The sequence below is a fragment of the Acinonyx jubatus genome, chromosome E4 (assembly GCF_027475565.1).
Source record: "Acinonyx jubatus isolate Ajub_Pintada_27869175 chromosome E4, VMU_Ajub_asm_v1.0, whole genome shotgun sequence".
Classification (NCBI taxonomy): domain Eukaryota; kingdom Metazoa; phylum Chordata; class Mammalia; order Carnivora; family Felidae; genus Acinonyx; species Acinonyx jubatus.
In genome coordinates this window covers 58,657,422-58,674,697 of record NC_069395.1, presented here as the reverse complement: position 1 = coordinate 58,674,697, position 17,276 = coordinate 58,657,422, and the positions used below count along the sequence as shown (strand labels likewise).

At 51.0% G+C, this 17,276-nt stretch overlaps 1 protein-coding gene across 2 annotated transcripts in view; it reads right to left on the bottom strand.

Moving 5' to 3' along the window:
* GPA33 (glycoprotein A33) overlaps positions 1 to 15,770 on the bottom strand; it is a 36,726-nt gene extending 20,956 nt beyond the window's left edge. For both annotated transcript variants that reach the window (XM_053209166.1, XM_053209167.1), the window contains exons 1-2: positions 15,637 to 15,770; positions 1,021 to 1,175 (exon numbers count right to left, since the gene is read on the bottom strand). In XM_053209166.1, coding sequence (XP_053065141.1) covers positions 1,021 to 1,175; positions 15,637 to 15,679 — 198 coding nt within the window. In that variant the 5' untranslated portion in view covers positions 15,680 to 15,770. The remainder of the gene's footprint in view (positions 1 to 1,020; positions 1,176 to 15,636) is intronic.
* Positions 15,771 to 17,276: the final 1,506 nt, after the last annotated feature.

Here is a 17,276-nt window from a genome sequence, read left to right as displayed (position 1 = left end):
GGAGACTGGGGGTTTAGGGTATGAGGGAGACAGACTTTCACTCTGGGTACCTTTTTACTGCTTCAACTTCGGTCCTATGCATGTGTTATTTATTTATATATTTACTTTTTTAATGTCACTTATTGACAAATCAGTTTCCCTACCACACCCGGTGCTCATCCCGACAAGCGCCCTCCTCCTCCATGCCCATCACCCACTTTCCCCTCTCCCCCACGCCCCCTTAACCCTCAGTTTGTTCTCTGGATCCAAGCGTCTCTTAGGGTTTGCCTCCCTCCCTCTCTGTGACTTTTTTTTTCCCCCCCTTCCCCTCCCCCGAGGTCTTCTGTCAAGCATGTGTTATTTAGACACACACATTCACCCAGTTGAGGCTGTGGGGAAACAGGCACTCGGGCCCTGCTGGTGGAACACAAAATGCTGCCCCGTGGGGGGCAGCTGGGTAGCCTCCGTGAAATCGTAAAAGCATTTACCCTCTCTGGGAGCGCATTCTACCTGTGCACGAACACAATGACATATGGAAATGGCTATTACTGGTTATTGGAGGATTGGGAAGAAACAAGTGCCTATCACTGCGGGGCTGGTTAAATATTAACAGTGTCTCCACACAATGGACTCCTATGAGCTCTTAAGGAATGCGGGCGCTCTCTATTAACTGATACAGGAAGCTCTCCGGGAACGATATTAAGTGAAAAATGCAAGGGGCAGAACAGCCTGGAATATGCTGCCTATAAAATCTGGTCTCAGGGAGAGCTCTGTGCTCGTGAAAAGGAATGACGGTCTCGAATGACACAATTTAGGTCATGTGAGACTGTCCAGCAGAAGGATATTTTAGAGAAGGTCACTTTTTCATGATAAAGGACCCCTCCCCGGGGCCAACATTCACTGCTTCCTCCCGTCGGCCCAGCCTGGGTGTTAAGGTTTATTCTAACATTTATTGAAAGACTCTTTAGTGCTTGTCCCCTAAGAGGTCATGGTCAGGTAATACGCATTCCCATGACAGGAGTATTTTTTAAGGATCCTTACCGAGTGACTCCTTAGAAGCTTGTCCCATTGCACAAATCCATCTCGGTTGGAGGCAGAAGTGTGGTAGGTGCACGGAAGGGTAACGCTGTTTCCCCAGGCAGCCCGGAGAACATTCCGGGGGGTTTCCACAATGACGGCATGGGCAGTCACCCAGACTGGAAAGAAAGTGGGAAGCGGGAAGAAGTAAATGATACGGCATAGCCACTCGTTGCCCATAGGGCTTCTGAGGGAATACCCAGGGACATCCTCCCCCTGCGCTCGCAGCCGGACAAGATCACACTGTGATCTTGGCCGTGGCGCACCAGCTGTTCTCCTCCAAGACTAAGGCGAAGACAAACGTGTGCCTTGGTCCACCCTATACCCATCCCGCAGCACCACAAAGTTAAATGCATTGTGCGGTAGTGTGGTAGCTAAAAGCCCAGCTTTGAGCCTCAGCCCCACCTCTTACCAGCTGCGTGAACTTTTCTCATCCATCAAGTAGGAACACGGATACTTCCTAGAGCTTCTGGGAGAACTTGATGGGATAAGACGCGTAAATAGATATATTTTTTTAGTCCCCGTCACATAGACGGCTGTTGATAAATAGTCCTCACCATCTTTTTCGTTGTGATGATGATGTAGTCATTCATTGAGCACATTTTTACGCAGCGCTTAAAGGTGGTAAGGAGTTTTATAAATAAGATTAGATCAAGGTAAAGAGATAGAAGGTATTCCCCAGGGTTTGTCGGGAAAAGGTGTCCCTGGTGAGTTTATTCTACATAAGTTTATCAGGACAAGGTGAGGAAACCAGTGCGGCCACGCGAGTATGTCCCATCATGTGTGCTCATCTTACCACATGATGGTGACTCTCCTCCGTGTCCCCTCCTCTTGGATCTGGGTGAAGCTGTGACTACAGTGTGAGTTTCACCATATGGCTCCTCAAGCTAACCTGTAAGAGGCCATAAGCTTTGCCTGGCCCTCTTGAGATGCTCACTCTGAGGACCTAAATCAACATTCCGCGAGGAAGTGAAGCGGCCACATGGAAAGAGCACGTGCAGGTATTTGGGACACGCCCCCAACGGAGGTCCCCGGGCAGCCACCCTCACTTCCCAGCATGTAACTGAGCAAGCCCAGCCATTGAGGGAAGCAGAACCGAACGGACCCTGCAGAACCCGCCCATAGTGAGGATTCCTGAGCAAAATACATGTTGGCATTGTTTTAAGACACTAAGTCTTGGGTGGTTTGGTTTGTAGCAATGGGTGGTTGGAGCAGAAAGCCACGTGGATACGTGTCATGAGAATTTTCTAGGCAGGAGTAAGTGTGGTCCACGCGAGGAACAGCAAGGAAGACACAAGGGTGGGAGGGGAGTGAGGAGGAGAGATGAGACAGAGAAGGGTCTTGTAGCACATATTTGGGGCTTTAGATTTTACTCTGGAGGCATGGGAAGCCCTTGGGAGGGATTTAAGCAGAGGTAATATATGTGACATACGTTTTTTAAATTTAATTTTAAGTTGACATCCAAATTAGTTAGCATCTAGTCCAACAGTGATTTCAGGAGTAGATTCCTGAGGGCTCCTGACCCATTTAGCCCATCCCCCCTCCCTCAACCCCTCCAGGAACCCTCAGTTTGTTCTCCATATTTATGAGTTTCATCTGTTTTGCCCCCTCCCTGTTTTTATATGATTTTTGCTTCCCTTCCCTGTGTTCATCTGTTCTGTGTCTTAAAGTCCTCATATGAGTGAAGGCATGTGATTTTTGTCTTTCTCTGACTAATTTCACTTAGCATAATACCCTCCAGTTCCATCCACGTAGTTGTAAATGGCAAGATTTCATTCTTTTTTATTGCTGAGTAATATTCCATTATATATATATATATCTCTCACATTATATATATCACATTATATATATCACATTATATATATCACATTATATATATCTATCACATTATATATATATCTATCACATTATATATATATCACATTATATATATATATATCTTCTTTATCCATTCATCCATCGATGGACATTTGGGCTCTTTCCATACTTTGTCTATTGTTGATAGTGCTGCTATAAACATGGGGGTGCCTGTGTCCCTTCGAAACAGCACACCTGTATCCCTTGGGTAAATACCTAGTAGTGCCGTTGCTGGGTCGGAGGGTGGTTCTATTTTTAGTTTTTTGAGGCACCCTCATACTGTTTTCCAGAGTGGCTGCACCAGCTTGCCTTCCCATATTTGACATACATTTTTAAAGCATCATCCTGGCTGAAGTGAGGTGAAAGGAAGGAGCATACTGGGGAACAGAACGGAAGCAGGGCAAACATTCAAGGGGCTATTTCAACAGTCCAGACGAGTGCAAATGGTGGCTTGGGCGCAGGAGGTCGTGGTGCTGGTGGTGGAGAGAAGTGATCCACATTCGAATGGATGTAGAAAATAGAGCCAATGGGATTTGGCTGCACATTAGATTTGACAATGTTAGAGGAAAAGAGGAGGCAAGGATCCGTACAGGATTTGGCCTGAACAACTGGGAGGGTGGGATCATCATTTATGGAGAAGACGCAGGCTGAGGGAGGGGCAGGTTTCAGGGGGAAGATCTGGAGTTTGTGGACATGTGAAGTTTGAGATGCTTATTAGACACCTAGGTGTTGAGGAGACGGTTGTGCAAGTCTGAAGTTCCCCCGGAGAGGTCTTTGAAGGCCAGAGGATGGGGAGGAAAACAGAGACGTGCACAAAGACAGGGAAGATATCCGGGACAGGGCCCTGGGGCACTCCAGCGCTTATTTGGCACTGGAAATGGCACCACTCATTTCGCCAGTGGTGGCGAAAATGAGGGGAAACCGGCAGGAGAGAAAGAGAACTGGCCAGGGGGCTAGGAAGAGAGCCAAGAGAAAGCATTTCCCAGAGGCCACGCAGGAAGCGTTTCATGAACGCAGAGGGGGCCAGCCACTCCGATGCTGCCCATCTGTTGGGCCAGGGAACTGGGAACCGAGAGATGACCACTGGCTGTGGTCACATGGAGGTGACCTTGGTATGAGCAGATTCCACGGAGTGGAGAGGGATGGAGCCTGGGAAATGGGTTCAAGAGCAAACGGGAGGAGAGGAAGAGGACGGCTTTTGCCAAAAGGGAGAGAGAGGGGAGGCTCCTGTATGTCTCAGTGGGTTAAGCGGCCGACTTTGGCTCAGGTCATGATCTCACAGTCTGTGAGTTCGAGTCCCGCCTTGGGCTCTGTGCTGACAGCTCAGAGCCTGGAGACAGCTGGGAGCCTGGGGCCTGCTTCGGATTCTGTGTCTCCCCCTCTCTCTGCTCCTCCCCTACTCACGCCCCTGTCTCTCTCTCTTTCTCTCAAAAGTAAATAAACATTAAAAAAAAAAAAAGGGGAGAGAGAGAAAAGGGGCTGTGGGGGCTAAAGGAGTCTGTAGGGCCGAGAGAGGTTTGTGCCTTTTGAAAAATATATGTTTCATGATTTAAACAATGTTTTTTTATACTGCAGCCTTTGTTTTCCTCTTCTATGGGATCTTTGCATCCCTACTCAGCAAGTGAGACAAAAGTGTCGGACGGGACATCTAATCTGTGATGAGAAAAGTAAGAAGTACAGAAGTTCATCTCTAGAGCCTTCCAGTTATCCAGTATCTCCTTTCTATCTGCCCAGAACCCACCCTGCCCCGAACAGCTGCCGCCCCCCTTCCTGCTGCTGCCTGAGAGCGGCCTGCCTCATGCTCAAAGGGTTCTCTCTCACCCTCACCCCCCTCAAGGTTCTCCTCAAGGCCGAGCCCTTCTATTTGTGAAGAGTATCCAACTGACTCAGCTAATTCCCCACAAGGGGTTAAAAATGGTCAGTGTTGTGTTAACCTCTCCAAGGACAGACAAAGTGGGAGAGCGAGTGCTTTCACCTCTTGGAAGGAATCAGAATCTCCTGGTGCCATCGTTTGCTGAGGAAGAAGTTTAGAGTGGGTCCACTGTCCTAGAGGGAAGGTCCAGGCTCTCCCAAGCAGAGTGGATGCCTCTCTCCTTTGTGCCACCTGCTACCCAGGAGTACCTGCCTCTTAGCACTTCTGTCTCATGAAAGTTTATAACACAAGTGGCAGAGTGGCCAAGGGCCCAAATGCGGGAGCCAAACTACCCAGGCTGCCATCCTCATTCTTTAAAAAAGTTTTTTTTTAATGTTTATTTATTTTTGAAAGAGAGAGAGACAGAGCGTGAGCGGGGAGGGGCAGAGAGAGAGAGGGAGACAGACTCTGAAGCAGGCTCCAGGCTCCGAGCTGTCAGCACAGAGCCCGACGCGGGGCTCGAACCCACGAACCGAAAGATCATGACCTGAGCCAAAGGTGGACACCTAACCGACAGAGCCACCTCGGCACCCCTCTTTTTCTGTGTGACCTTAGCCAACTTAATTAACTTTTCTGTGTCTCTGTTTTCCCAGCTATGAAACCAGGATAACAGTATTACCTAACTCAAGGTTGTTGGGGGGGATTGCATGGCTTACCATAGTCAGCATGCATGTCCTCTACCCTGGCACAGGGGCAAGAACTATACCAGCATTCTAGATCCTCACGTCTTCCCCCTCTGCTACTCTGTTTTCCTCATCTTTGTGTCCCCAGGGCTCAACAAAGGGCCCCACCGAGGAGGTGCTCAAGCAAGCACTCTTCCACAGCAAATAAACGAGTTGTAGAGAATCTGAGCTTGAAAGATGGGTGGGATTCACACCCAGAGAAACTTGCTGGAGAACCTGTCTTACCGATTGCTAGAAACATGCCAAAAAATCAAATAAAAGACCAAAAGAGCCCCCCGAGAGGGGAAGACGCCCCAGTTGGAAAGGAGAAAGGTCCATTGAACCTCCCTAAAAGGGTGGGGTCAGAGACCCAGCCTGAAGCCCTGATGACTGCTTGTAAATAATTAAGGTTTGTTAAGAAGATAATAAACTGTCTCCTGAGAGTTCACCAGAAAGTAATACATCCAAGGAGGATAATGAAATGTTTGATGGAACTGGCCGCTTGAGGCAAACGCAGCGCATTATTGGAACCCCTGGGGAACTGGCAGTGAGGTTTTCACTTAGGAAAATCCATCTGCTCTGAGAAACCACATGGTTAAGGAGGAGGTGCCCCGAGGCCAGAGGTGACCCCACCCTCCCCAGGGCAAGGCGCTGGCTCTGGCCTTGAGGAAGTGTTAGTCCCCTGGAGGGGGAGGGGCAGCTCACAGGGCCTGGGTGGGGGGGGGTGTCTGTGCTGCCTCCACTGGTGGCAGCGGTGGTTAGAACTTAGCATTTGTCAGCCTGGACGTGTAGGGATCCGTAACTTCTAATCGAGTCAATGAATTTCGCCAGGGTCCTACTTCAGGGCCAGGCGCTGGGGAAGTGAGGCAGAAACCACTGGGACCTCCTCCAGAAACCACCAGGACCGTCCCAGCCCCCGCCTGCTCGCAGGCTTGTCCAGACCTGCTTCAGGCGGCACGCTTCTCTCGTGCACACACAATCTTCACGTTCCGACGGCTGGTGCGTGCAGTCAGATGGCACGCTCCTGCTGGCAGGGTGTCTCCCGTTTCTCTTGTCGCCACTGCCTGCCAGCTCCCCCCCCCAAGGTTTCTACAGAGCTGGGTGCTCATGAGACCTTGTGGACTGGGGCGCCCGGGCGACTGGTCGGTTAAGCGTCCTACTTGGGCTTGGGGTCACGGGCCCCTGCGTTAGGCTCGGTGCTGAGGGCTCAGAGCCTACTTGGGATTCTCTCCCTCCCTCCCTCTCGCTGCCCTTCCCCACTGACTCTCTCTCTCTCTCTCTCTCTCTCTCTCTCTCTCTCTCGTGCAAAATAAATAAACTTAAAAACAAGTGGCCTGGGGCACAGTCCCTGCACTGCACAGGAAGGAGTCAAAGGTCCCTGCCAGCCGGCAGCCTAATGGAGCCTAATTAAGCGCAAGTGTCAAGGGAGTCAAGTGTAGGGGGAGGGACGGGAGGGGCAGTGTTACCACCCCAAGAAGGATTGTAACAGAAAGGCTCATTGAGGAGGCGGGACTTGGAATTGCCCCGCCCCGAAGGAGTCAATTCACTATGCTGAACTTGTATATGTAAGAAGGTAGAAGAAGCAGCCAGAAAAAGCAAGACTCCCGCCTGGGGGGAGGGGGGGGAGGAAGGGTGGGATCAGGTCCTATGGGACTAGCCGTGCTCACGGGGAGTGTCAGCTGCTTCCATGTGTGCGGAGAGACAAGTCCCTACGTGGGAGTCCCTATCTGTGACTGTGTCCTGCCCGTGCCAGGTGTTTAGGGCATCCCTGACTCACCAGGGCAGAAAATGAGGAAGCAGCCCAAAGGCCACCGGGTGGCACAGGGGAGGGAGGCACCTCAGGAAGGAGGCGGGCTCCAAGTGTGACAGCTGGTGCTGGGGCAGAGAGGGCTGCTCCAGGGACAGGGCTAGCTGGGAACAGAGACAAGCCCAGCAGGGAAGACCTGGGTTCTGCCAACACGGAGGAGTTTGAGGGGCAACACCCTCTATAAGAGCCTCCGGGTGGAATATGTCTGCCACCAGCTTTCTCAATACTGAAATCCCTACCACTGAGGGGCGACACTGAAGCTGCTGAATGCAAGTGCTGTCTGGGGAGGAGGGGGGACACACTGGGCGACTCTCTTCCTCTCATCTGCAGGACCGACCCATCTCCTTAATTAATCCCTCTTATCCATCAGACCCTGGAAAGGCACTCGGGATGGGTAACTTTTTTTTTTAAGTGCTTTTATTATTTTTTTTAAGTTTATTTTGTTGCGGGGGAGGGGGAGGGGAGAAAAATGCTAGCGGGGGAGGGGCAGAGAGAGAAGAGAGAGAATCCCAAGCAGGCTCTGGGTTGTTAGCACAAAGCCCGATGTGGGGCTCAAACTCACGAACCATGAGATCATGACCCGACCCCAAATCAAGAGTCGGACGCTTAACCCACTGAGCCACCCAGGCGTCCCTAGAATGGGTGACTTTTGATGGAAGCAGATGAGATTAGAAAGTGGAGACTTGGAGAGAAGCTGGGACTGCCTAGAGAAAGAGGGAAGGAAAAAAAGGCAGGACAGGAGATAACTATACGCAAACCAGCTTGCTGCCTAGTGAGGCTCCAAAGGGTAGGTTCTCATTCATTAACAGCCTGTTCACAAATGGCTGCTGGGCACGCATGTTGCAGGCACTGTGCTAGACTTTGGGGAGAAAATGACAAGCAGGGGCAGACAGGGTCACCGCTCTCACGGCACTCAATCTTCTGGGTGAGTCGAACTGGAATGAAGAATCCCAGAGACAAATGTAAAACCGCCATGGAAAACAAGTATTACACATTCAGCGACAGGATATAACAAAATTTGGGGATGAGAAGAGGTGATCCTAAGGGAGAGCCTCTTGAGCTGACATTAGAGGATGAGCAGGAGTGAACCACATGAAAATTGGAGAAGAGATGGGGGTGGGGGAAGAGCATTGTACAGAGGTCAGGGCATGGAGAAGGTGGGGCACATTCCAGAAAGTAAAAGAAGCCGTTTAGGACAAATTCCACTATCTGCCCTCTTTCAGCCAGGTTGCCTCCCCTTGTCCCCTCAAGACTGTCCTACAATGCAATTCTGGGCTGTCCTATAACGCCGTGTGGCCAGAAATGTGGAATGGGGCCCAAGTCTAAAAGGCCATGACGACAATTTGAGGGGCTTTATTGTGTGTGGGTTTTCTTGCTATCTGCCTTGATGGCTAAATTGATACAGTTCTTTTTTGCATCAAAGAAGTGAAGACTCAAACGGGGGAGGGAAAAAAGAGCACTAATTAGTTTGAAAACCAGTTTATCTTTCTACAATTAGATAAGGAGAAAAATGAAGAACCCCCTGCTAGTGGGGAAAGGCAAGCATTATCTAGAGTCTAGCACGTGAATAATATACTCGGTTATCGCGCATTGCCATTGGTTTTCCATGGCAGAGCATACAGCAGACTTGGAAAGGTGCATGCTTAAAGTCAGGTTAGTCTTACATTCCATAACTATGCTGTTTGTGGGGCCTTTGTGGCTAAAGTAGTTGGCTATGCCCAAATGGGCGTTGACCTGTTCCCACAAATCTTTATCCCAGTCTTCATTGGCAAGGAAGGCACTGCCATGTGCTCTCAGCCAATCTCTTGTCCTAGGTTCCTGGTTTGGTTGACAGCAACCCCCTCAACACAACTTTTGTCATCATGGCTTGCGCTATAACGACTGGTTTCAGTCCAAGGAACCTGGTGGTGAGCATCAAAGGGCCAAGTGGCCTACTTATTTTCAACAGTAGTACGGTTCGTGAGCGCTGCCACGTCGGAAAAAGAGCCCATCTAAGCGCTCGGTGGAGACAGAGATGCCCTCACCCCACATCTGGGCACCAGCCACAATCACTTCCGGCCCCTGATGCTGGGGGATGAGGCCCCCACTTCCTATGCCAGGCAGGTGGGTGCTGGCTAGAGCCAGAGGCTGGGAGCTCAGTGGTGAGCCTCGTGGGCCCGCCATATCCGGGGGTCCCCCTCTCTGGCCCTTCCTCCTCAAGGGCCCCCTTCCTCGGGCCCAACCTATTCTGACCTCCCCCCCCCCCCCCCCAACCCAGCACCTTGGTGGCCCCGTAGGGCCGGGACGCCAGCCGCCTTCCTTGTGCTCCGTGGCGGCCATCTTAGGGAAGAGAACGAGTGCCCGGAAATGGGCGCAAGGAGACTCGGGAGGGGTGAGAGGTCAGCTGCTGGTTGGGAAGAAGCTTTGTTTTGTGGAAGTTGTCCGCCTGGAAGGGTACTTTTGATTTTGAGGGTAGAGGAGGGGAGTACTGAAAAGGAGAGGAGCAGGCAGAAGAGCCTTTATCACCGAGGACAGGACTGCAGTGTGGAATCTCCCAGGTCAATAACAGTAGCTAAGAATGCTTGGTAGGATGGAAGCCCAAGTCAGACCAAAGGGAGTCTCAGAGGTGAGGAGAGGGCTCAGTGAAAAGAGTTGGAGAGGAAAAGTGGACCAGAAAGTTATAGTGGATTGTGGAAAACCAGGCATACTTTGTGATGGTCAGACGATAAATTCCTATTAGGAAGACATCAGTGGGGCCCAAAGTGACCTGAGAAGGCTTTAATGGAGGAAAGGGACTTGTGGCCTTTGAAGATTAGACAGGAAAAAAAAAAAAAAAAAGGAAGGTGTGGATACTACAGGTAAAGCCAGTGATGCATACGTTTCCAAACCGAGGAGTAAACACGGGATATGACAGAAATTTTTGGACTGTCCAAGGTATAGGAGGCAGTCTCGGGGATCAGTTGGAGTGCTGACATGCTGGGGTTCGGTGAACATTCCAGGGGTCTATAGAACTTAAATCTAACCTAATTAGGAGAACCTACCCTCACGATTTGAGTCTGGCAGTAGGTGGGAAACCACTGCAGAGCTTTAAGTAGGGGTAGTTGACATGGTCATCATTTTACTTTAAAAGATTGTTCGGGCTCCAGTGTAGAGGACAGAGAGAAGGGGCAAAACAGGCACACCGGGCCAGTTAGAGACTGTGCTTCCCTGGAGAGGGGCCCAGAGAGAGAGGAGCCAGAGTTAGCATCAGCTTGCCAGCCAGTGGACCATCCTGGAAGTGGGTCTTCCAACCCCGGGAAGTCATCCCGGGTGATGCCGCCTAGAGCAAGGACAAGCGTCCCTGCCCAGCCCCATCCAAACGGCAGAGTCGTGAGCAAAACAAATGCCTACTTTATCATTTTCAGTCCGGGGCTGGTTTCTCACACAGCAATAGGAAGCTGTTAACAGATGACTGCTAGGTTTCTGGCTTTCATTCCTGGACGGATGGGCGTCATTTACGAGGCAGAGTCCGCTGAGAAAGGCCAGGTTAGGGGAAAAGATTACGAGCTTGCTTTTCAGCTGGTGAGTGTGCAAGTGCTTCTGAGACATCTAAGTTGAGAGGTCATGCGGGCTGTTGGATCTGCGGGTGTAGGTAGCTCAGGAGAGAGGTCGGGTTTGAAGGCACAAATCGTGAGCCCCTTGGAAACGGGTGACGCCCGAAGATGTGGATGCGACTGTAGAGTGAAAATAGAAGCGGGTCTAGACGTGAGGAGCTCTGACATTTCCTGGTGGGCAGAGGAGAATGAAGCCCCAAAACACACCTGAGAGGAGGAGGCCAGCACGGAGGAGGAGAACCGGGAGAGGGGGTATCATGGGAGCAGACAGAATAGTTTCCGGAAGGAGGGATGAGCAGGGTCAAGGGCTGCCAGGAATACAAGCACATCCTGAGCCAGACGCGTTCTCCCCAGGCCTCCCAGGGACCAACCTCACAGTCAGCAGCATGGCTGCGTTACCCAGAAGCTCGGGGATGGGACTGGGGGACAAGGGCAAGATGAGGGTCACACCTGTGCCCACCAACCCGTTCCGCCCTGGAGTCTTGTTTCTTAAACCGTTTCTCAGCATCACCATCCCTTGGGAGCTTGTTAGGAATGCGAAATCTCAGGCCCTGCCCTGCCGAATCAGTCTGCATTTTAACAAGATCCCCAGGGGACGTTTATGCACGCGAAAGAGCGAGAATGCACGCACTTGGGCCCCTGAGTCCAGACACCAAATCAGAGGCCGGACTGTAACTCAGGACAGTCTCCAGATGGCGCACAACTGAGCCGAGTCACTTGCAGAGTATCCGTGGCAACAGAGGTGACCGTTGATTACACCTACTTTCTTTCAAGTTTCAGTATATGACATAAACATAGATGGCACGTGAGAATCACCTGGGTAACTCTGTCAACCTCAGGGAGACACGCAGATTCTGCCTCCCCATGATTCTGATTCAGAAGGTCTGGGGGGGCCGGGGCATCTCTGTTTTTTACTCCCGGGGTGATTGTGATGGGCAGCTCGGGTTGATAGCCACCGCCCTAAACCATCACTCCTCCCCCTTTGCACGCGTACTCCCCTTGGGCTGACCATTCATGACATCCTTCCCCTTTGAGGCTGGGGCTGGGACTGGGGCATTTTAATCCTGATCGAATCTCTGGCAGGTAGACTGTGTAATTCCCCGGGCACATGAGCCCTCCCTGGGAGTGCTGGCTTCTGACCTGTGCTCAGATACCAGGAACAGGTGGTGCCCAGGCCCCTGGTGGGAGCCGGGCCCGGGGGATGGGCATGACAACAGGGCTCATACCCACGGAGCAGGTGAAAGGCTGGGCTGCCCATCTCACAGCACGCTGCGCTGACACCATGCTGGCCCTGGCCTGAGTACCGTCCTCTCAGAGTCAAGATTCGCTGGGTGCAAGGCCACCCTCTTATCTGATTCTACTCAGGTGTGCACGTCTAAGGCCGAAATCCACAAACCTCACAGCCTGGGCCGGGTCCCTGCTTAGGAGCTTGGACATACAGCTTGACACTGAGCTCAGATCTGCTGCACTGTGACAGGGCAGACCACAGGGACCTCCCTGAGCCTGTGTGACCTTCAGAGCGGACAAGTGTAAGTCTTTTAGGGAAAATTATCCTGCTGGGAATCGTGGCTCTAGCAGAGACCCCAGGGAAGGGATCTAAAATGGCGTGTCAGCCTCAGTTCAGGGACCTGGACGCCTAGATCCCAGGAAAGGACCCCCCCCCCAAATGGGTCAAGCATCCGTGGATTTGTTGAAATATTTTCGGATGGGGGAGAAAAAATGTATTTCCTCCTCTACTGTATTTTGGGATGATAGATTCCTTTGTTTCTCTGTGTAATGCAGTACTTTCCAAAGTTTTTCTAATATAAGCTTCAAAGGGGTTTCCTCTAGTTCTGGGAAGGTGGGGCTTTTTTTGTGTGTCTTTTACCAAGTCTTCAAAGATTTTAGTGACTCCAGGCTGAGCTGCTTAGAGACTCTATTTTCCCTCGGGCGGCTTCCTCTTTCCACATCTCTCTTCCTGCAACTGTACCTCCGTCACTTCAAGTTTCACGGAGTCTGGTGGCTGGAAAAACTTCCCCGGAGGGGAAGAGCCTTAGTTCTGTGTACGAGTTGGGCCGTTTTCTCCAGAAGCCTTTGGGAGGGGCGATAACTCAGGACTCGTCCATGGTGACCCTGACTCTTTCTTGGCACACGTCTAACCAGACCCCAGCGCTCAGGCGACTGATTACCAAAGTCTACTAATTCTCTGTAACTTACACTTGCCCGCACTAATAATATCCGTAATAATCATAACTGGCATTTATTGAATGCTTATTATGCGCCAGGCACCGTTCCAAGACCTTTACGTTTACAAACTCATTTACTATCCATAATAACCCTGTGGGAGGCACACTGCGTTTGTACACATTATAGATTACCCTCCCCCATTGCACAGAGCGGGAAACGGAGGTTGATGGAGGTTAACTAATTTGCCCTCCCCACCGCCGCCGTGTAAAGTCAGCACAGGAAGGGAGAGGCCCCTCCCAGTGCCTGTGACGGGGTAGAGCTCCATGATAGGAGGAGGTGGGAACGTTTGCTCTGGAAGGGCGAACTAGTCTTGTCAGGCTGATTTCCCGTGGGCTTTCATATTGTTTTTAAATTTTCTAATATACCACCTTCCATTTGGGTCCCTACCGTATGTCATAATTTCTGTCTCCCCAATGTCTGATGAGTCCTGGGGCCTACTGGCTCATTCAGAGGGGGTGTTGCTCTGCCCAGGACATCAGCAAAATCTAGGTCATTCCTGTGCAGGTTCAGGTGGAGAAAGGAAGCGGGAGGGAAGGCTAATAGGTCTTCTGGAACCCAGCTCAAGCTCCGCTTCCTCCAGGAGCCCCTCCCTGACTTCCCTGCTCCTTCCTCGGGGGTCCTCTCCTGACACATGGTGGGAAGGGCCACCCAGATGCCCTTTGAACACCTTCATTGCTCACTTGTGCATGGCAGTGGGCATTTTGTCCCCAGATGTTTCCACTTGGCGAAGCGTCCCTATGCCCCGAGCTGGCCACCGACCGGGGCTTGCCCTGCCCACTGCTCCAGCTCCTCCCCCTTCATGTAAGGTATGGAGGCAAAGGTCGTGGACGCATGGAGCTGGACCGGGCAGGCCGGGCGGGTAGAGGGAAGGGGATGACGACAGAAGGCACGCTTCATCATCCGGTCTGAACACAGGCCCAAGAGCTGGTTCCACTGGGGGAGTTTCCCCAGGGGTCACACGCCTCCTCAAAGGAAGGGGCAAAATGGACCCCTCCGGGCAATTCAGAGTTAAGGCCACTTTTCATTCTAAGCCGGGTGAGCATTTTGTTTTAGAGTTGTTTGCTAGGCCAAAAATGCACTGGTTGTAGCCAGACTGCAAATGCAAGGATGTGTACAGGGGGGTGGCGGAGGGGGAAACGTCCCTGGCAAGACCTCGGGCTCAGAGCGTCCCTGGCCTAGTCCGGGGAGGATGGTCATTTCCTTTCAGCCTCCCTCCCTCAGGGCTTGAAGCATCCTTACTGTCTGCAACTGATGGCTGAGACAGGTTCCCTCATGGCTGCGATCATTCCAGACCCCTCACTCCTGAGACCCCTGCAGAAACCATGCGTTCAGTAAAGAGGTTTCCATGGAGGAATGAACCACCGAGGCCCTCTAACCTGCTCATGAGGGCCTCTCTACCCCCAGTCATTTGGGCCTCTTGTGGGGCTTGAGCCAGCCTGAGCTGATGGATCTTTCCCAGGTCCACATCCAGGCCTTGACCTCCACCTAAGGGCTTGAAGGCCAGGTTTTGAGCGATGGGAAGCGTGGGGCCCGCTGGGCCGACAGGCCAGCTGGTCCTGGGGCTTGCTCTAACAGCTGAATACCTTGGCCCCACTTCCCAGGCCTTGGGGTTTCCTAAGTTTCCTGGTATAACTCTTCACCTCCTCCCCATTTTTACCAGATCCCTGACGCCTGGAACAGTTTCTAGATGGCAGGCTGATGGGATTTCTCAGCATAGCCAAATACACTAAATTAGAGATACTCCTCCAATTCCCTCAGCCCCAGTCTCTCAATTTCCATTCTGCATTCTACTTCCTCCCTGTGCCCAGTACCCCAACACCAAGGCCTCCGCCCTAACCCTTAAACACTCCATGGGTCCCACGCAATGGCTTTGCTGTTTGACAGCAGTGGATTTGGATTTGACCATTATATCGACAAATGTCTGATTTCTATTTTGCAGGGTTTTCCCATCTGCCAAGTTTTCAGCGACCAGAGTATCAGAAGGGCCAAAGGGCTTCGACCTTTGGAGAGGGTCTTTGTAGTTGGGTTTTTGAAGGGTTTGAGTCTTCTCTTGCTCTGGGGATGATATTGAGCAAGTTGCAGTGTCTCTCTGCCTCGGTTTCCCTACGTGGGATGGAGATATTATCACTTTTACCATTGCCTTTTCCTCTAGTTTTAAGGTGACGGGTAAAACCCCAGGTAGTGAACATGTCGATATCCACACATTCTGGATTCTCTGGGACTTGATTTCAAATACTTAGTCCCTATTGTCAGATTGTGTGTCTGATCTCGTGATCTGATTCGGGATCAGAATTTACAGTCTTGAGAATTTATGAATTATTCATTCCAGAAATGGCCCGGGATTTTATTTACTGATACGCATATACAGACCATTCCGATACTGGTTCTGGCCTGGAACCTGCTGCCTGCACAACAGAACCTGTAATTCTGCCCAGCAGGAACTCAACTATGTCACTGGAGGGCCTCCCTGAGGAGGCACTGCCAGCACTCAGGCCCCTTGTCTCACCTGCCCCTGGGCCCTGGACAGGGGAAGAGCCTACTCACCTGCACAGAGCATCCCCAGCACAGGCCTCATCTTCCTCGCCATGGTCTTGCTTCCTCTGTGCCCCAAGCCCAGCCTGGCTTGAGCCCCAGACAGGTCTGGGCTGACTAGTTGAATTTACAGCAGCCTCTGGCCTGGCCCCCCAATTGTGCTCGTCAGCTGGTCTGGCAGAGGAGCTAACCTATTGGACTGGACTTGAACCAGTCACCGCCCCCTCACCCCCCGCCTTTTCTCCATTTGGCAGGTGTACAAAGTCCTGGACTTCTCACCAAGGCGTGGGCTGCTATAACAGATAGGAAGTTAACATCTTGTAATAAAAAGGGGAATGATCTCAGAGGCAGGTTCTCTAAGCCAATCAAAGAAGGGCGTCGCCCACAATTGCTGACACACCCCAGACCACAATAGGATCCCTTTCTTCCTTCCCTTCTCCTCAACCCCCACCCGACCCACACTACAGCCACAGTCATGAAGAAGACAGGAAGGCTCTATGCTCAGAGAATTGACCATTTGGTTGGGAAGATGAGAGTTACACAAGTAAAGAAAGAAGACCGTCTTAGAAACACGATGGCCAACTTGTCTCGGTTTGCTTGGAACTGTCCTTAAAAAAAGAATCGAGGTAGAGTTGAACCAGACACAATGTGACATTCGTTTCCGGTGTACAACATAGCGATTCAACAAGTTTATACCTTATGCTGTGCTCGTCACGAGTTAGCTACCACCCGCCATGCTGCAATGCTATGGTGATACCTTTCACTGTAATTCTCTTGGCTGTGCCTTATTCATTCCTTAACTGGAGCCTGGATCTCCTACTCCCCTCACCGATTTTTCCGCCTTCCTTCTGGCCACCATCGGTTTGTTCTCTGTATCTGTGGGCCTGTTTCTGCTCTTCGTTTGTCTGTTTGTTTTGTTTTCTAGATTCCACACGTAAGTGGAATGATAACGGCATTTGCCTTTCTCTGTCGGACTTATTGCACTTAGCATAATGCCCCCTGGGTCCAACCACGTTGTTGCAAATGGCAGGATCTCGTGCTTTTTTGTGGCTGAGTAATGTTCTTCATCTGTTTACCCATCAGAGGGCACATGGGCTGCTTCTTGGCGACTGTAAATAACGCTGCAGTCAACAGGGGTGCATATGTCTTTTCCAGTTAGTGTTTTCATCTTCTTTTGAGTTTGTATCCGTAGAATTACCGGATCATATGGTATTTCTAGTTTTAATTTTTTGAGGATCCTCCATACTATTTCCCACAGTGGCTGTACCACCAGTTCCTGAGGGTTCCTTTTTCTCCACATCCTTGTGAACACCTGTTATTTGTTGTCTCTTTTATGTTAGCTATTCTAACGTGTGAGGTGATGTCTTCATTGTGTTTCCGATTTGCATTTCCGTGATTAGTGATGTTGAGCGTCTTTTCATATGTCTGTTGGCCATCCATCTGTCTTCTTTGGGAAAATGTCTATTCAGGGTCTCTGTGCATTCTTTAATCAGATTGTTGTTTTGGTGCTGAGTAATACTTTCTATATTTTGGATAATAACCCCTAATAGGGCATATCTTTTGCAAACACCTTCTCCCAATCAGTAGGTTACCCTTTTCATTTTGTTGATGGTTTTTTTTTTCTTTTCATGGTGCAGAAGCTCTTTATTTTG